The sequence below is a fragment of the Styela clava genome, chromosome 2 (genome assembly GCF_964204865.1).
Source record: "Styela clava chromosome 2, kaStyClav1.hap1.2, whole genome shotgun sequence".
Taxonomy (NCBI): domain Eukaryota; kingdom Metazoa; phylum Chordata; class Ascidiacea; order Stolidobranchia; family Styelidae; genus Styela; species Styela clava.
In genome coordinates this window covers 26,211,421-26,232,204 of record NC_135251.1, presented here as the reverse complement: position 1 = coordinate 26,232,204, position 20,784 = coordinate 26,211,421, and the positions used below count along the sequence as shown (strand labels likewise).

General features: G+C 35.7%; 1 protein-coding gene across 3 annotated transcripts in view; it reads left to right on the top strand.

The window, feature by feature from the left end:
* Positions 1-584: 584 nt before the first annotated feature.
* The window catches only part of LOC120336761 (eukaryotic translation initiation factor 4 gamma 3-like), a 32,051-nt gene continuing 11,851 nt past the window's right edge, over positions 585-20,784 (top strand). Inside the window, exons 1-19 of one of the 3 annotated variants that reach the window (XM_039404515.2) lie at positions 585-725; positions 2,986-3,112; positions 3,692-3,729; positions 4,015-4,031; positions 4,299-4,442; positions 6,090-6,191; positions 7,020-7,077; positions 9,772-9,851; positions 9,983-10,054; positions 10,768-10,914; positions 11,586-11,645; positions 12,162-12,440; positions 13,127-14,368; positions 15,056-15,151; positions 15,504-15,573; positions 16,109-16,239; positions 18,558-18,671; positions 20,007-20,177; positions 20,533-20,670. In XM_039404515.2, coding sequence (XP_039260449.2) covers positions 3,048-3,112; positions 3,692-3,729; positions 4,015-4,031; positions 4,299-4,442; positions 6,090-6,191; positions 7,020-7,077; positions 9,772-9,851; positions 9,983-10,054; positions 10,768-10,914; positions 11,586-11,645; positions 12,162-12,440; positions 13,127-14,368; positions 15,056-15,151; positions 15,504-15,573; positions 16,109-16,239; positions 18,558-18,671; positions 20,007-20,177; positions 20,533-20,670 — 3,024 coding nt within the window. In that variant the 5' untranslated portion in view covers positions 585-725; positions 2,986-3,047. Of the gene's footprint in view, positions 726-748; positions 915-2,985; positions 3,113-3,691; positions 3,730-4,014; positions 4,032-4,298; positions 4,443-6,089; positions 6,192-7,019; positions 7,078-9,771; positions 9,852-9,982; positions 10,055-10,767; positions 10,915-11,585; positions 11,646-12,161; positions 12,441-13,126; positions 14,369-15,055; positions 15,152-15,503; positions 15,574-16,108; positions 16,240-18,557; positions 18,672-20,006; positions 20,178-20,532; positions 20,671-20,784 lie in introns of those variants that run through there. The other 2 variants (XM_039404516.2, XM_039404517.2) reach the window with 2 other exon arrangements.

Here is a 20,784-nt window from a genome sequence, read left to right as displayed (position 1 = left end):
GTGTATAGAAAAGTACTCATCAAAAGATATCGTCAAGCTGATTATAATTGGAGTCACCTAATGCCAAAGTGCCCAATCAGAATTGCCAAGTTGGATGTATGAAGAGGTGGGCTAGACCTGCTTCGCTCACCAAATAGAAGCCAAAACTAGCCAAATTAATGTCCAAATTATTTTAAATACCATTAATTAATGACAGTACCGGTAATTAAAATTATTTAGGACGGTATGGTACAGTACAGAGGTAGGAAAATTGTTTACGGGGATATATAGGGTGTTAAAGGTTCAAGACATGTTTCAACAAGTATGCCAAAAATGTGCACATTTAACGTGGATATTTATTATTATTTTGATTCCAAGTTTTTTTGCATTGAGCTTAATTTTAGTACACAAACGAAATCGCGATCAAAACAATTCTAATTTGAAGAGAAAAGAAGTGCTAATAATAATGGAGAATATCATGTGATTGTCCTGGCCATTATATTACAGACATATTTCTCAGACAGTAGAAATGACAGTGGCTCATATCAGGAAATATCTAAAATAATTAATTTGTTTAATATATGCTCTTTTTCATTTAGTTTTGTAAATATTTAGCAGATTCGTACGTTATTTTGTTTTAATCTGGCAACGTTGAATTAAAAGTAGAGACGCGAGTTTCATGAATATCAGTCTTCGACAGTGACGTGTTGGGACATATAGTCCGTTCATGCGGACCATTAAAGAAGGTGTGTTCCGTTTTTATGTTTTTGTATCTTCTTTAATCTAAGGTGTTTGACATGAATATCATGATATCGCGGAGCTACGTATTTCACGTTAAGTAGTTCGTTTATATGACAACATTTCGAGTTTTGCTTCAGTGCTGATATTATGGTAAATGATGCCATCCGTTCATGCCAATTGACAGACTGAAATAGGTACCGGTACGGTACGGCATCTTACCACATTCGTTTAGTTCGGGGACATTTTATGCAACGAGAGGAAAATGTTTGAGTGTACCGGTACCACATCAAAATTTGAATGGAAATACTGTCATGTTTTTGCCATTCTGTGTTCACACTTGTGTGAAAATGAGATTTTTATTCATATTCAGGGATTGATGTATAGGTACCGTACCGTAAATGTTCTAACAGGGCGTTACCAGGTTACGGTAATGAGTTGTCACCTTAGACAGACATACTCCAACAAATACAGCCCTATTTAAATAGCCTTATACCTACATCCAGGCATCCCCTAGCTGAGAATTCCACAGAACAGTATTATCAGAAACTTCCCATTCAGCCATTGTCAATTGGTTTGGTACCTACCATACTGTACCATCAGACCATATCCAGATATCGGTACTGGCTCTGAGGCAGTATCATGTCTGCATGTGTAGTCTATGGAGACTTCTTGTTCCAATAGTAGCTTGCGATCATATTTCAATTTTTTTGGATGTATTTTCAAAGGAAAGCCAGAACTCAGCCATTTACTTTTATATTCATACTTTGTGTGTCAAAGATAAAAAGCCATTGTGACCTTTGAAAATGTAACTTGGCTGATGTCTAATAGTCGTATCCTCATGTAAAATTAAAAGCACATCGAAAACACTAAATTTTATCTTGTACAAATGTAAGAGGGTTTCTCAATTAGGGCTCTGGTATAAAAAATTCTTATGTGAGTCTGAAGAATTGTATGAATCGAGGGTCATTTTTAAATGTGGAAACATTGTCTATCCTGATTATGGATGTTAGAAGTTAATTATGATCCACCCAGACAATAATTGTGACTTTAGTGACCACGAATGTCCAATATTTGTGCATATTATAAAACTATACCCATCAGAGGTAATTGTGATCTAAATTGAAAAAAAAATTATATATTAATTAAGTTTTGTAAATTGGATATTTATAATCATAAATCGAGGAGTCTCGTGAATTCAGGCTCAGTATTGGTACAGTGGTCACTTGGTATGGCTTGTCTATTGTACTATTTCGGTATAACTTCCCCTTATTATGTGCTGGCTTTGGTATTGCGCAAGAGGCGCAGTTCTTACCACTTCATGGCAGCTCTTGCCACGAACGAACCGCGGCAGCTCTTGCCATGGTTTTATAGCGCTATTCTGTATTCAGTAATCAGTATTAACGGTATATTCACAAACTAATGTACCAAATTCTAATTGATCATGCGGAAATATATCTACTTAAACCCTAACCCTAACCCCAAATCCATCAACACTGTATCCATAAGAAAAACGTTCCAACTTACTAAATATTTGTCACCATAAGGGACAGCCCTGTGCTTACGGCCCGCCTGCCGCGGTTACGGCAGCAAAATTTTACCTGCCATTGGTTTTCAATTTGCTGCCGCGGTAACGGTAGCTCGACATTGGTTTGTGGCAGCTAAAAAGTCAGTCGCCATAGGTTTGGCCGTAGCGGCCATGGTATGGAAATACCGCCATGGTTTTGCGGCAGCTGCAGACGCCATAGAATACTTAAAACTGCACTTGTTGCGCAATGTCATTTTCAATTGATCTAGATCCCTGAAAGGGAACACGTTTTATATTACATTTAAAAATAATTTTATTGGATTGATAATAATTATGTTCAAAATGTCAATAACCTCTCATGTATATAACTTGTGTGGTCCATACTATATATTACTTATTCGACATGGGCGATCTACGGCCCGCGGGCAAAATCCGACCGCGGGCAAAATCTGCCACAACCATACTAAAACCAAATTAAATTGAGTTTTTGCTCGAGTTCATTGTTTTCCACAGTTTTTTCGTAACACTGTAAGTATTGTATAAAAAGTGTTAACTTTCTATGTCACACTTACGTGGCCCACCAGTCTAGGTGGGCAAAATTTTTGACCCCCGGTTCGAAAACCTTGCCCACCCCTGGGTTGCAACATGCATCCAATGATCGTGGATGCTTTTTTGAACCATGCTCAGTAGTTTTTGAATAAATAATTTTAGGCTCATGTGTCATGCTTTTTTATTTAAAGAAAAACCTACGAAGACTCAAGTCCTTCTAAGGACCTGACGCTGGTTCTTTCACTTTCAAGATATGACTACGCAACCAAGAGGCGTATCAACACCCGGAATAGGCCTGCATCCATCTCAACCACAACTGTATCTTTTTTGAAATAATTCATCGATTTTAACTCTCTATGTTTTGGAGGAAAGATTTAATATATTTTGTGTGTTTAATATTCTTTGGAGTTTGGGTAATGACAGACACAAAATGGTATTGAGATCCCACTTTATTTTGTGAATGGGAAAATAGGGATTATTTTTTTATCACTATTTCCTGTCAATCTCTTTGTTCTCTTCAATTTTCATAAAGTATACAATTGCATTTAATATATTCATTCACATGGATTTACCGAAATTGGGAAACAGAATGTAAAAGATTGATTATAGGAATTGTAAAGTTGATCCAAAATCAATATATTGTTTTTTTAATTGTTGATAATCTCTTAAAGAGATTGTAACATTAAAATTCTGTAACATAGATGGATTGTCACAATCCTGTAAGGACAGGCAATAATTTGGAAAAATTGCGCCTTGGTTCCTAATAATCTTAGGTTACTTGTATTACGGTAGGTCACATTGAGTTTGGCAGCGTGATTTCGTTACTTGGGACATTAACACTGAATCGTATGAGTACTAGTATTTCTATAGGTGTTTTTCTTAACTTTGTTCTCTCAGTATTCCAAACAAATTCAATCAACAACAGCAGTTTGCACGTGAGTATCTTAATAGTAGTATAGCGAGGGATTTGATTTATTTCTATTTGAGAATTCGTTACATTAATTCAAACAGTCCAAAGATGTTTCATATCTTTGCCTTGAGTAAACTGATAACAGCCAGGGACAGAGGTGTGAATGAGACATCACTTGACAATGTCGATAAAAGAAACAATATTTTTATAACTATGTCATCTTATTTGACTCATTTTAAGATTTGATTTGAATGTTTTAAAGTATTATATTAATTACTAATCCATTTTTCTTTTATCAATACTTTTTCAGATAACCAGGCTTATTCGGTGAGTAATCTTTATTATTTGCGACTTCGTGGCTTCGTCAGAAACTTTGGGGTTCGGGACTGCTATTCTGACGTTTCTTCATTTTTGCAGAAATTACTCGTATTATCACAAGTTATCATCCAATCAAGCCTAAATTCAATGTCTGTGGGTGGTGGCCTTGAAATGGTCAAGTTTAAGGGTTTATTCGTTACCAATTTAAAAAAAGGGAAAAACATGTCAAACTGATTGATTATGGTTTCATCATTCATTATTGTAATTTAATTACAGCCTATGCACAACCTTTCCGGGCCGACATCTTCACCCCACCATTCTGGTTTTTACCCGCCAGGCAACGTTGCAAGCAACGCTCATGACATATACAAAAATTCACCCGGTGTCTCTGGTACTCCACCTACTGGCATGATGATGATGGTGAGCAATGATAATATTGAGATATTACCTATTTTAACCAATTCCATCTGCTCAACAAAAAAACTTTGGCGTGGCAGGTGGCACATACGCCTGCCATCGCACCGATTACTTTGCTTAGGCTTTCAATACCGAATCTTGCGGTGAGTGGGGATAATTAGGTGCGAGAGGTTGCTAGAATCCCTACTGCTGTAGGGTGGGTCCCATGACTGCTGGGGGGGTTACAGCTTCCTCCACCATCAATTCCATGCATATGAAACAAATAACTGGACAATCCCATACTTGACATATACTGGTAACAGGATGATAAAAATGATATCTTAGCCTTTCACTGTGATATATTGGATTTTTGTTCTCCTTGTCATAATTCTAGTTGGCATAAATCTCCATTTATTATTATGCTTTCATAAAAATTGCAAAATATTACATTCCTGCTCTATTATCATGTCGCATCATTATAGTTTTGCCTAAAATTCGAGTCTTTACGGAGCAGACTACCTTTTTTATGCAAGTAATTGATGTTTTTTGGTATAAAATTGCATGTATCTTTTATTCTAATCATGCATTCTAAGATGGAGGATGGTGGGTATAGAGAGAATAATGTATCTCTCCATTATTATCAAAATCCTACCTATTTCTGGCAATCACAATGTTCCACAATTCGAGGTCCTTCATCATGTTTAGTACAGGTGAGGTTACTATACTGGGATGGCATAGGTCAGTGGTTCCAATCCCAGCATTCACAATGCTAGTATTGTCTTTTGTGATCAATTGCCTGAAATTTGTGGAAGCCTTCAAATGAAAGGAGGTAAAACTGCTATATACAAGGGATATATAGTAACTGCTACAGACACTAATTCTCATAAGAACGACACACAGAACATTATCAAATGACGACATGCATAAACTTTTTAAATGAATATACATACTCATTCCAATGATAAAGATCTTATGTTGCCCCGTGGCCTGGTTTGCTCATAGATCACTGGCATAGATTATAATGTTATTTTCGCTTGGTGTGAGGCTTTTTACAAACATTTATTTGGATTTATCAATTTAGTATGGTTTTAAGATGTTAATTCTAGTTATAGGTTTTCAATTATCACGAATATCATTCACACTATTGCTGTGAGCCCTCAACTTTCATGCTTCCAAAAAAATAACAATTACGTTATATATAAGTATTCCCTTGAAGACTTTGTCATTAGTGGGAGTTATCGAACTTTCTGCTGAATCCATGAATTTTTTACAATAATATTTTGATATTTAATAAACCTCGATTATTACTACTTGTTATTCTCATACAATTTTCTGCAAATATATTTTTTAAATGTATATTAGCTTGCTGTTTTTACTTGACGTATTCAAATGTTACAGATTTCATTACATGTATCAAGATTTTAAGAAAGCAGCTATTGAAATGCCTGAAACGTAACCTAGACAAAGTTAAAAATTAAACTGTCGACTTAATTATATTCTGTGAATATGCCATGTCATGTTTTTTTCACATTATTGTCACTGTCATATGTTTAATCAGGGTACATTTGTGTGTTTGTTCCCAAATGGTGAATTACCGGTACTGGTTTTCAGACTTATAGTTAAATATATTAAATTGACATTCTCTCTTATTTCCTCCTCTTTCGTCATAAGCAACCTGGACCAGGAATTTATCCAACTACGGATCAGAGGCAACCAAGAGCACAAATGATGATGGCTCAAAGAGGAGGCTATTATTATCAACAGATGCCACCCGTGAGTAGAACTGAATTGATTCCTAGGCTGCTGAATGAGGCTATTAGAGCCACATTTGACAACATTACCCATTGATGAGCTAAAATTTTGCGTAATATATTTCGGTACTCCCTAAGTATGTGAACCAAGATGGCGGACACCGGAACGAAGTATGCGCCAGGTTAGGGTTAGGCCATGATTTTATTCCAATTTTCCTTATTTTAGTTTTATTACGTGTTCAAGGACTAGCCAGGTGACTCCCGTAGTATTTGTATCTGAAATTATGGCCTAACCTGGTACACATACTACATTCCGGTGTCAGCCATCTTGGTTCGAATACTTCAGGAGCACCTATATTCCATAATATGTCAGTAAAATATCTGAAGGTTAAAAAGGCGCACAGTTTCATAACCTTCAAGGCCATATTGGTCTGATGTAGAAGTCGTATATGTATAACGGTTTTTCAAGCATGTTGTCTGTCTTGTAGCAAACAATACATTTGCCAGTGAAGTCATGAATAAAAACATCTATTTGAAAGTGAATCCATGTTATCTGCTACTTTGATGAAGCTGACATAATGCCAATATTAGTATGTCATAGTTTTGTCAAAAAACTCATTCCTACTTCAGTATCTAACACGGATTATCAGTACTTGTCCATGGATCAGCTCTTAAGAACCACTATCTTGCACAATATTTTCTTTCCATTTTAGTCAAGTTTAGACTTACTGTCAATTGTCATGAAAATTCAAATATATTCAATTTGTTCTTATTGCCTTATTTGAATTATTTGAGCCAAATTTTCACTGTTTTGAGTCTTTTCTTACATGCTTGATTCACTCCATTTCAGCCAAGATATCAGAGCCCGCAGGCACCTGCAACATCTCCATCATATTATCCGAATCAAGGTAAGAATTTTTGATCATATTGCCATTATAAATTGACTCAAAATGCTCGCTTTGTATTGGGCGCTCCAGAATTGTGTGTACCGATATGGAGGTAGCTAATTTTGTTTGCCTACTTTGCATCAAGTGGTGTAAAAGGACTGAAACCTATGAGCAGGGGGTATATGAACTTGGTTAACACAGACACTCCCGAACTAGTAATAAAACTAAAATAAGGAAAATCGGAATAAAATTATGGCCTAACCGTAACCTGTTACACATACTACAGGATTACTTGTATTGTAGGTACAGGAATAACTGACAATATTACAACTTACAAAACAATTTTTGACGCTATGGTCTCAAAGACTAATTTTTTTTTTTTTTTAATATTGATACAGATATTAGTAAAAACATACCTTTTATATATGCTAAATCCTATGCTATTGCCTATGTTTCAGAAGTCGTTTTCCTTCAGCTGAACAGCAAATTACTTATTGTGTAATTTTTTTCTCAATCAGTCTTTTGCTATTGATTTTCATATTCGCCTATATTGGAAATTAACTACAGACTTTTCAATTTTGTAATTGAAATTTTTGTCACAATTCTCATCTGAACTACAAATACTAACCCAAATTTTAGGGGTTCCTATCGTCACATCTAACTCGTATTATAAATTCGCTCACTATGAAATATTTATACATTAATTGTGAAGTGAACATGGTCATATTTGCGTCATGTCTCTTCTGTTGATAACTCTTGTCTCTTAGTTTTATTACCACGGCTTATTTGGTTATGACGTATCCAACAACTGTTCACGTTCCCATGGGTCCGAAGTATGTCTGCCAATGGAATTGCTCCATTTAAAATTATTTTCTTGTATATATATCACATTTTATCTGTGTCCTGAACTAAGCTTTAGTTGCATTCAACTCAATTTTTGGTGGCTATGAGTGATGTATAACCAAAATGATCTTACTTGTATGCTATATGGATCAATTTCAAGTTGTGAAAGAAAATTCAGTTAATTTATGAATGTGTTTTTGGGATTATTCCTTGTTTCATAGGATGTAAGTACTAGATTTTATATTATTCAGCGTCTACAAATATTGTTTGTACTGTAATTCTTACTGTACTGATTCAGTTTTGCTGAATAGACATCCTTAATAGCATAGAAGGTCAAAAACAATTTATATCTAGAACAGTACGAAAGTGTGATTTCTTTTGCCAAAATCTTACAAAGTAAAAATATTGGAATTCTGTATTAAATGTAGTTGAGGTAGGTAGAAAAAAAAATTATAAAAAAAAAATTATTAATTTTAGGTAAAGAACTTTTTGTGAAGTAAGCATTGATTCCTAAACGATGCATTTTATTTTTAATCAAATGCAGCTAGGTTTAGACTTGGAGGAAGGATTTTCAGAAAGCTATAAATGTGAGAATATAAATAAAAAAGTGGAAGTAATTGCAATTTGCAGAAATGTAGAGATTTTATTCGTCTCTGTGTGCAACCACCGACTTGTTGAAGATATCATGTTAGCTGTTGTAGAAAACATGGTCATAAAATTTGAAAAAAATACTCATATCTTCGTAAATCTGGTTCAATGCTATCACAGGAGAATTTGTATAATTTTGACCCACAATATGTACAAGTACCCGCATTTAAACATGATTTTTCATTCAGTAGTATTTTTCTTAAGCTGTACTGAAATCATGGTTTTTTCATTCACTCCTACAACTTTGATTGTGAGTTTCTGATTTGAAAAACATAATTTCATTATAAAAATTCAAGAATGGCTATTAAATGTCACTCATCTAGTGCAGAGGTCGTAAACCCATGGTTCGCGAGCCATAATATATATGGCTCTTTTAGTGACGGCATATGGCTCCCAGAAAAATCTAACATTTTGAGGCTAAGCTTACTGTAGTTACGAGATTTCAAACTCTTTTATAGCCAAATTTGGCTGAATATTACCATCGCGCGCCCAGCGCATACCTATGTTATGTGAGAGAATTACCAGATAGGCATTGTGACAAAACTAGGAGATTCTGGAACATATTTTGTGACATAAAAAAGCGATAAGAGTCGTGGAGCAATAGAGAAAAGCTTTTTGTCCGTTTGTACATATTGGTTATTTGTCATATTTAGATCGGACTAGCAAAGCTAGTTTTCAAAATACTACGGAGATGCATGAACGAAAATGAGTGTTGTAGATTTAAACTTGTTTTGCATGTGAGCAGTCTTTTAAGGCTCGCAGCGACAACATGCTGCATCAAAAGTCACATTAATTATATATTGACATTATGTGTTGCCTTGAGAGAGGAAATTTCAGGTCTTTTTAAGTGAAAAAATGCTATATGGCTTGTTCGGAAATGCAATTGAAAATATGTACTTTTTAGGGTTTTTTCGACGAAAAATGGTCCCGACCCATGATTTAGTGCTTGTTCAGTCACAGGATATAAACAATTCAATATCCTTGGAAGTGTAGTGTCAAATTTACATTTTTTGCAATTAATATATAAGTTTGTTCAAATAACTTTTTTTTAGAGTTTTGACTGAAATTCAAAGCCACATATATTGCCTATTCCTTCGTGGCTTAGGCAATGATTTTCTAATTCAATTCAGTTTTGTCAGTATATGATAGACTGACCATCTATTACTAAAAACCAGAGCCTTGAAGTGCGTGAGAATGATACATTCATATGCAATATATTTCCAGGTACTCAGTTTCAGTGGCCTCATGGACAGCAAATGCAGCCACAGCAGCAACATATGTATAATTCTCCTTATGCTCCGCAGGTTAGTTGAAATCTACTATGAGGACAATAAAAACAGATAAATGATGAACAATAAGTTGGTAATGGATATGGTTGTAATGTGCAAAAGTTTTTCGGGACTTCTTTTTTGACATTGTTTTATTTTCATTTTAGTTCGCTCGACAACAACAACAACAAATTCCGCTTCCGCCTTCTCAACAATTGATACCACAGCAGCCCCATCAGGTTTGTTTATTTGTTTTCTGAAAAGTAGTTATATTATATAACTAAGCTTCACTAAGTTTTGCCCATTTGTGTTTTCACAATTGTACCTTGGATATTTTGTTGATGTATTGGCTTGTAAAAAAGCATCGCTTTGAAACAGTGGTTCTCAAATGGTGGGGTGCGTCCCAAGAGGGGGGTGTAAACCATTTTTTAGGGGGCGGGAAGCTAATTAAAATGAAAAAAATATTTGTTAGATTTGATCTTTCCCGCCTTTTTTTGGATATTTACAATTTCTTTATTTTGGATATTTATGTTCCATCCACGCATTTGCAAACATACTTTCACCCTACCATCTGTTAATTGTAGCTTATTGTTAGCTAGTTATTTTTGAGGTGGGTTGCGTGACTTGACAAATTCTAAAAGGGGGCGTTAAGCTAATTAAAAATAAGAATATTTGTTAGCTTTGATCTTTCTCGCCTTTTTACATTTCTTTATTTTGGATATTTGCGTTCCATCCACATATTTGCAAACATACTTTCGCCTTACTATCTATTAATTGTAGCTCATTGTTAGCTAGTTTTTTTTTAATTTAGGTGCGAGACTTGACAAATTCTAAAAAGCGGCTTAAAAAGTTTGAGAACCACTGCTTTAAAATATACTTCGGGGATCAAAATGTGGATAGGCTATTAATTTTTTTCAGACTGATTTTAACATCTCTGTTTCATTTATTTTAGCCGCCTCAACCTAAAAAACAAAGAGTAAAAATCACGATTAAGGATCCGACTACAAATCAAGATGTTACCGAAAGCATATTAAAGGGTTCAAGAACGGCATCATTATCCACGCCTCCCTCTGGACGTTCAAGTGCTACTCCTCCAGCGGTAAGGTTCATAATATGAGGAAAATGCATATATATATATATATTCACTGTGTCTCTGATAGCTATCTTTTTAGCGTAGTCATATTGACTTCAGGGTTAACTCATGGTAACTGCTCTATTTCCAGTGAAACAAGAAATATGATAGGATTTATATATTTATCCTGGGAGAGAGGAAAACCGATAAGACTTAATCGTATGGTGAACCACGTCCTCTCGTCGGGTTGCCAGTCCATGTTGGGTATGGGATTAGTTAGCGAATTATTTATTAGTTTCGGAAGCATGGACTTGATGGTAGAAAAAGCCGTAACCGACCAGCGGCCGCGTGAACCACCCTACAACGCCGAGGAGTCCAACAATCCTCTTGCACATAACTATCCTCACATGGGATTTAAACCTGCGAACACATGCAGAATATTCAGAGGTGCAGTTGCGAGCGTATTCCTCACGCTTAGCACAATGCGCCACACCACCAAGCTGACGTCTAGTTAAAAAGGTGAACCTGAGTTGCTGCTAGACGTCTGCCTTGTTCAAAGAGCACCATCACTGGAAAAATTTTCCCAGTTTAAACCAGTTTAGCCCGGCCACTTCAACGAGCGGTAGCTATAGTCTCAATTTGAATAAGGCACAGTGCCTATATTTGATAATGATATGCAAATATAAATTTTATTTCAGAGTGATGTTTCTGCAGAGTTTGCAGCAAAAGTGGCTGCTGCTATTGGAACATCCAAACCTGTAAGTCTGAGTTTCCTTGATATTGTGATCACTATAAAAATCTAATAGAATAAAATAAAATACAATTCAGATTGAAATTATGCAGTTCATGCCAACAATCAATTCTGTATTTTCATTAATTAGTTAGAATTGAAATGAAATCATCCAAAAAAAAAAACTGGCCATTTTGTATATATCAGCAATGGAATCGAACACCTTGTATTTTAAGTGAATTTATGCTTTGTTTTATGGAATTTTGAAACCACAGATCCATATTAGTGATATGATGTTTCCTTTTAATTCAGTTACACACTTATTTATTGAATATATCTCAAGCAATCTTAAACCTTAAAAGGTTAATTTGTTAAATAGTGCAGCACTACTTGATGTAAAGAAGGTGAATAAAAAAGTAGTTTCATCTTCATATTGGTACACACACTTCTGGAGTGCCACATTATTTGCAGTGACGATGGTATAGTACGGTTTTCTGGACTTTCATTTGAAATTTTGTTTATCTTATTTCTTCCACAATCACAGCAACCTATGATTGTTGGTTCGCCGGGTGGAGTGGTGGCCGGTATGCCACCTGGAAATCCAGCTATCATGAACGTGCAACGTGTTACTCCGTCTTCTTCGCCGAGGCCTCCTCACATGCCACCACCTATTCAACCAATGATGAGTACCCAGTTTATGCACCCAAGTCAAAAACATAGTTCTCCTGGAAATATACAGCCTCAGATGATGAGCCCAATGTATCGAACGAACGAGCCACAACCATCACATCCGACTGCGTACCAGCTTCCACCCACTGCTCAAGTATGAACATTATTTTAATGATGAGATTTTTTATAGCATAATTTAATTTTTCAGCCTTCATTTGTGTTCAAACTGTTGTTATTTATGACTTCTACTATTATTAATATTAGGGTAATCCCGTAGTGTGTGTACCAGGTAAGGGCTAGGCCATACTTTTATTCCAATTTTCCTTATTTTAGTTCTATTACGAGTTCTGGGACTGTCTGTGTTAGCCAATTGAATATACCCCCTGCCCATAGTAGGCGAACAAAATTAGTTACCCCCATATTGGTACACACACCCCTGGAGCGCCAATGTTAGAATAGTTCTAGTATCATTCACAGTTCACTATTCCATGCTCTTAATCTTATAACAACTTTTCCATGAAACGCTTATTCATAGTTTTGCTCAGAACAAGTCACTAAACAAGCAGCCAACTGTATGTATTGAGCTACTATTATTTGGAAGAATCAGAATCTTCCCATTTCAGAATTGCCTACCCATGACGAGGTGACATGGGGTTTGAATTTGATGTGCAATTTGCGATGCCAACATAGCTGCATAAGTCTGACGCTTTAACTGCTGGACATCACGCCATAATGCAAATTCACTTTTTTTTTTCAATTTCAATATTCTGAGGTTTGCTCTTAGATTCATGGACTTCGGGATAGTTTGTCTCTCATGTTCAATATCTTTCTGTTTTTCAGAATCAAGTGTACGGAACATCTCCAATGTCTGGCAACATCCAGCCTGGTCAGGTTGCCACAAATATGCCCGATAATGTCCATACATGTTCTGTTCCGGCACAAGCTGTCAATATACCAAGCAGTAAACCACCTGTTGCCTTAACTCCATCGTCCAATTTAGTAACAGGGCCGCCTATTCGTCCAATCGCTCCAGTTCCCATACCTACAAATGTACAAGTGCTTACGAGAACTAACCAGCCTAAAGAAGCTGGTATTGCTCTGGTTCAAGAAAATGATTCCGCTGCTCCCATTTTGCCTAAACCAGTGCAAACTGTTGATATAAAACCAGATGCTAATATTGAAAAAAAAGAAATGAAACCTAATTCAGTCCAAGAGCCAGTTACTGGTGCTGAACCATCTCCTGTTTTGCCCCAGGCATCGGAGGTAGTCGAAAAATCAGAGCAGGTCGACTCGGAGCCTAAATCCACTGAATTTAGTACCTCTGATAAATCATCCAAAACTGCTTCAACGAAACCAGGTATTGAAAATGCTCCATCTGATTCTACAAAACTGGAAGAATCTACAAACAACAAAGAAACTGAGGATGCTGCAATTAAATTACCAGAAAAAGAGAACATTGTCCAATCTGTACCGGATGTAACAGAACCACCTATTTCAAAAGATGATGGAAAAGTGATTGAAGTTCTGCCAGCTTCAACTGCAAATGAAATCACTGTTGAAAAAGATTCCCCTCAGGTAGATACTAATTTAACAACGGACACCGGTAAAGGTGAACCATCTGCAGATGTTCCTACCAAACCTGCAGAAGAAACCCCCAAGGTAAAGATAGTTCCTGCTACACCTCCTACTAAAGTTGTTAATAAGAATACAGAGGAGCAAAAAGCACCGGTACCATCAGCAAAGATTGTTGATCCAAAGACTGAGACCAAACCAGAGCCTGTACAGTATCAGGTTAAGGTTACTGAGACAAAAGATAAGGAGTCTGGGGCTCCTACGGTTACGTCACCAGAACCTCCTAAGTCAACTGGAGTGGTATCACCGCAACTGGACAGTAGTAAGCAGTTTAAAAAAGAGGAATCGGAGAGTAAAAAGTCAAAAACGGTAGCAACCAAGCAGCCATCCTTACAGGAGACTGAAAAATCTGCAGTTAATGGTGTTTCTACGGAAGCCGCTCATAAATCTGTTGAGTCGAATACAAAAGAAGAAAAAGTGGCTGATGCAGCAAATCCTAAAACATCAAAGGTGTGAATTAATAGGGTTTTTATTTAGTTACATGTAATCTTGACAGAATTGCGAAAGCTTGGTACTTTTCTAACTTCGACTTTGTCTGAATGAGAAGAATCATATAATCTGTTTCAATGAACTTCTCAGTGATATTTATTGTCATTTTTAATGAACTATTTTGAGGTTAATGCTACAAAATTTGTTGACTAATTAATATCAAGAATTAATTCTATCATCAGTTAAACCTGTTTCTTTGGTATCCACTTGCTGAAAGTTTGACAACCAAATTATTGAAGTGACAATTGATATATTTCTATAGGGAAAGTAAGTAGACCTACTAGTAGCTGAAATGGTGAAATGAAAAAAAAAATACTCAAAAGTTTACTGTGAATTTAACTGAAAAATCTTTTTATTTTTAAATAATTATTTTTTAATCTTAAGAGAGAATATTTTTGAACAAATTTTTAATAAACCTATTTGGTCCTGATAATCTGTTGTTACCTGCAAATTGAAAAATTCTGGATAGATTTACAAATCCACACATTTTGATCTGGGCCTAAATCATGTTCCCTTACACTGAGACACCAACATATACACATTAGGGAATTTGGAAGCTTATTCTCGCAATGTTAAACTTCTAATTTTAATTAACAAAAAATGTTAATTATCTCAGTATGTGAAGTTACTAAAAAAATTTCAATATAGAATGCTGAAACGAAGACTCCTGAATCAAAACCTCAAACAAAAGAGGACTTGACACACCGAAGAACATCTTCATCAAGTGAAAAAGTTGGAAACAAGGTTGGTAATTCAAACAAATTGTTTAAATCAAGTTCTTTTATGATTGGAAGTATTGATGAATGCAGTTCGATTTTTTTTTTCATCTTTTTAAGAAATATTTGCTTACTGAAAGCAAGGTCACAAGAATTCAATTGGAAATTAAAAAAAGGTCCTCAGCAGAGATGGGGGTGGCGGTGGACTGATAAAAAGCTATCAGGAAGCTATCATTTTTTTCTCATGTTTTACAGTGATAGCATTTTATTCTGAGTCTTGACTTGATTGTCACATAAGTCTCATCTGGCTAGTTTGCGTTTCGCTACTCTGCATGTTGGATAAAAGCATTAACTGTAATTCCTAAATTTCAATATTTCAGACAACTGATACAGGAAAGACAAATGGTGTAATTGAAAATTCCAAGGCTCTCAACATCAAATATGATGACGGTAAGTTTCGTTGTCTCATTTATTCTAGAATTAATTATTATTACGGTACATCAAATGTAGACAATTATAATTCTATTTTTTAATGTGTTCGGCAATGTGTGCAACCTTTAATACAAGAGGGCCAGATACAGATATCTAGGGTGAAATCGTGAGCCGCACCTTTATTCAACAAAGGCCTTTTAGTAGTTGAAGGCACAAAAATTTTGTTTATTTATCCTATGATAGGCTTTGTTTGCTTTGCATAAGCTAGTTGTGGGGTATTGTAACGGGATAGGCATAGATAATAAATTGGCCTCGGGGTAGAGGCTTTCTAACACAAAGAATTGGAACTACCAGCGCGTACCAGATTAAACTAAATTGAAACTCGTGCCGCAGACCACAAATCATTCAAAATTGGCACTTCTCCGCGGGCCACACAATTTATCCTTGTGGGCCGCATTTGGCCCGCAGGCTGTACACCCCTGCTGTGAAATGTGTGCTTATTACTGGGCCAGTGTTTGATGAAAACATTGACTTATTCTATTTTTTTTTCAAGATCAATGGAGCCCAAATAACCCCAGGGGTAAGAGGCATTACGACAGTAATTTTCTGCTGCAGTTTCAGTATAAACCAACATCTCTTGAAAAACCGAAAGATTTGCCAGATATTGACATTGTTTTGGAACAGGTAAAATATTCAGATGTATTAAAAATGTAGAATTATAATTTCAATCAATAATAATATATTTAGCTATAGAAAGATGATAATGGATAATGTATTATATTTAAATAATTTGCTAAATTTTAAATTTCGCATCATTTTAAATTTGTTCAATTCAAATATATCTATTTAATAACAGTGGTATTTCATATTCCAAATTTAACTCCTTAAATTTGGTCGGAGGAATAATTTCATTGCAAGCATAGTAAGTTTTACAGAATAAATTAGTAATTTCACTCCCGATATTACTTAATTTTGCATGCAAAAAAAAAATTTGATATTTAAACTATGAAATTTCTCATAAGACATTGATTCAGGATATTTTTGTAAAAAAATATTTAGTATGATGACTTCTATTATAGATGGTATGAGGTCTCAAGTAGAGCTCGACCGATATATCGGCCAACCGATATATCGGGCCGATATTGCGTGTTTGCCGATATATCATATCGGCCCAACCGGCCGATATATCTGGCCGATATATATCAGCGTTACTCGCTTTTCCACGTTCTAAAAAATGAGTAGTTTTCCCGGGAAATATCTGCGGCCGAGCGTTTCCTTTTTTCGCTTTTCTCATTTTGCCTTTCAATGAACAGAGAGTTCTCTTCTATATTTCTCTCTCCCCCTTTTATCTCTTCGTGCGGCGCAAAATCCTCGCCTTCGAACATCTTGCGTCCCCACTAGGCTTGCACGTAATCGACAAAAATCAATTCAAAATTGGTTACGTAATGACCTCGTAATTGCGATATTTTTTCACACGTTTAAACCTATCATAAAAACCATTTGAATCCACTTCTTTTCCGAAAGGGACATCGAAGTTTGGTTTTCATATTACCGACAGTACTACACGCCGGCGACAGATGTTAAAGACAAATACCAAGGAGTGAATTCAAATTAAATTTATTCTGATTTTTTATTTTGTTTTATTGTGTTGGCTTTGATTTTCCTTTATCACCTTCGCGAATTAACCAACCCAATTTTATGCGATCAATTTTATCATTACCGACACTGGTATACGGATATTTATGAAACGATAGTTGCCTTTTTTAAAATCGACTTTCGTATTGAATAAAAATTTCGGGTTTCTAAGTTATTAATCAACGACAAGCGTATTATTCTCTTGTTGATTATACCTGCGCTTGCCTCGCGACGAAGACTTGTTATTGCTCCGTTTTTTACATTATCCGACTTTGCTACCTAATTAGCATTTTATAATAATTATTGATGCTGAATTACTGACGATATTCCGATTACCAAGCTTCATTTTATATCAAATCATTTCGCGGCCTAAATGTTATAACATTATTTGCGATAAATTTAGATCAAATATTAATTATTTAGCCGGCGATAAATTCTCACCCGTAACTCGTAAATTGATGCTAATAAATTTTATTATGTTTTTTAATGCGCTGTGATTTGTATTAATAAAAGTGATTGAGTCGGGAAAAGAAAGTAGCCTAGCCTTCTCTCTTTTTGAGCGCTTATAGCGGCGGTAAAATTCGTTTCATGTATGTTTCACTGAGAGAAAGAAAAATACGCCTTCCGGAATTACAATCAACTATCACACATTCTTATCTATCATTATCAGCGCCGAATAAAAAAGATATCAAATCGTGAAGACAAAAAAGTCTGTCGGTGTTAATTGCGTTACGGTGATAACGCTTATAATAATATCGTTTTGACCGTGAAACCAAACGCTCAAACGGGGTGGCAACGCGTCATGCAGGCTCAAATTGGCTGCGAATACCGGAACTCTAACTTCTTCTACTTGTTAAACTTTCATTTTTTACAATCGACGGAATTGACTGCTTGGAAGGATCACATTTCAAACGCGAAAACTCTCGGGCAATAATTACAACTTTACGTAATTTGTAACTTCCCTTCCGTAACTCGAAATAATTCCATAAATCCGTAAATTACGTGCAAGCCTACTCCCACCTACTACTGTATGGATCAAAATGGATTTCTATAAGCTTTTTACTGACTGCCTTTTTTTGTGCATTAATGTGTGTTCTTATTGTTTACTGTGAAACTTTTATTAATGATGCAAGCACTGTGTAGGACTGCTTGCTTTATTATTCAACATAAACTTTTGATTGACTGAAACTGAATGTTTCTTTCTATTCGTATTTACTGCGGGTTCAGGTTGTAGATATCGGTATGTCGATATCGGTTATCGGTCACTAGTTGGCCGATATATCGTTATCGGTATCGGTGCCAAAAAGTGATATTGGTCGAGCTCTAGTCTCAAGCAAACTCGTTTATATGATTAAATTATTTTTTAGCCTCATAAGAGACTTGCTGGACCAATGACGCAAATGGAATATCGTGGTGGAGGGGGATCAGATTTTACTCCAAATTACATGCAACAAAGGTCTGGAAATAGGAGTGGAGGCAGAGTATGTACTCAAATATATCTTTTTCATTTTTACATATGTGTTAATTTTACAGACCATCAGAAGTGTGGAGGAGGTCTTTATTACTGACATATGTGACGTAAGAAATCTGATCTGGGTCAGATTGGTTTTGATTGTGGTCAGGGGTGCAGCCTTGTTTTTCAAAAAAAGGGGGTTTCAAAATCGGAAATTCTCATTCCCTTCTGAAACAGTCCCAGTGATTACGCACTTGTTGAAAGAGCTAACTTTTACAATGTAAAATGTATAATAGGACGAAAACAATCGGCGATTTTAACAATATGCAATTGCACACATTACTAGCATTAGAAAATTTGTATTTTAAAAGAAGACACCTAGTTCACTGGAACGACATACGTCTTACGCATCAATGCAAGGCGTTCAGCTTTACACATATCGATTTTAATCGGTAAGTATGTTGATAGGTAATTGTCTGTCTGTATGTCTGTTAGATGCACGCGATATCTCACGAAGGCGTGGTTGAATCTGCTCCAAATTTTGCATGTGCATTCATCATATCTCGGACCAGGAGCCTATTGATTTTGGATGAATTATGTCGTATAATTAGCGAGTTATTAATTTATTATTGATGAAGATATCTGAATTTTTACAAAGCGAGAGATTTTTGAGACACGCTGAATGTGTGTGTGCGTGTCCGATGCGCAAGTTTTCATGCTAGTGAGTCAGAGCGAAGGATACACACCGCTAGATCGTATCTCGTGATTAATCTTTAAGCATTGTAGATATCTCTCTTGTAACTTTGACGTCGTCGCGATGCCCAAGTTTCCTTCGAGAAATTTCCCACGCTATTGAGTCAGAGCGAAGGATACACGCCGCGAGATCGTATCTCGTTACTTATAATTACTCTTTTAAGTTTAAGCAATGTCCATATCCCTCTATCAGGTTCGGGGTTGCAGAATTCCTCACCAAAATATCGCTAGGCTGTGTTCGAATACCTGGGTTAGCGCCGTTGTATTTGACACAAAATATAGGATTGGTAAATAGGCTATTGGCTGGAAACTAATCGAAACAATCCAGTTCGGATTTGCAGAATTCTTCATAAAAGAATTTCCCTGAGTAGTATTTCGACGACGACATGGGTAGTTGGCTATTGTTTCCTACATTTTTGATATTGGCTGAAAACTAATCAAAACAATCCAGTTCGGGTTTGCAGAATTTTTCGAATCTAAACCACAGTTTCTGTTTTGGGGGATCCCCTAACTTTCGATCCATAAGTCTTCATTTTTTAATTTTTATTTCATTTTTTAATTGAGAAAGTTGAATGTCTGTCATATATATTTCTTCTTTATTTCATCTTAGCAAAGATCTCAAGATCATAGACGACCATCTCGTACAATGGGTCCGAAGATCATTCAGAAAGTCGTCTCCATCGATCGGCCAGAGGTTCAGCTCAAACGAACTGACAATGCATGGAAACCAACAAAACTTGACTCAAGTACTAAGCAGTCGCCAGAAGAAAAGGAATTCATGGTTTGTTTCGATTTGGTATCTGTTTCGCTTCTCAAAATTTGAAGTGTATGATTCGGGCCGGATTTTATAACAACTATCCTCTGTTTAAATTGAGTTAGGTTCCAGTACAATTAATGATGTACTGAATGCTACAAACACAGAAACATATCTCAATAGTGTTTATTTATAGTCACTTTCTGTACAAGGAACCTAAAGCTCCCTCAGATTAAAGAAACATAATTTTTCCGTTTTCTATATACGATACTTTTTTCAATGCATTCAAGAAATTTATGGCGAATAATTCATTTTGAAGAAAAATGTTTTTTCAATATTTTCAACGGTTTATTTATCATGATATTTTATTTATAAATTCTAGGAAATACAAAGAGAAGTTCGGGCAGTATTGAATAAATTGACTCCATCAACATTCCCAAAACTTATAAAACAAGTTCTTGAAATGAAAATAGACACTGAGAGAAAACTTCGAGGAGCAATTGATCTCGTTTTTGAAAAGGTAACTTCATGTGCTCGTCTTATCCATATATTGCATCTACTTTGGTTTAACACCTTTTTCGTTTAGCTGAAGAATGTTTCAACAATTATTTAGGAATTTTTAGTATTTAGATTG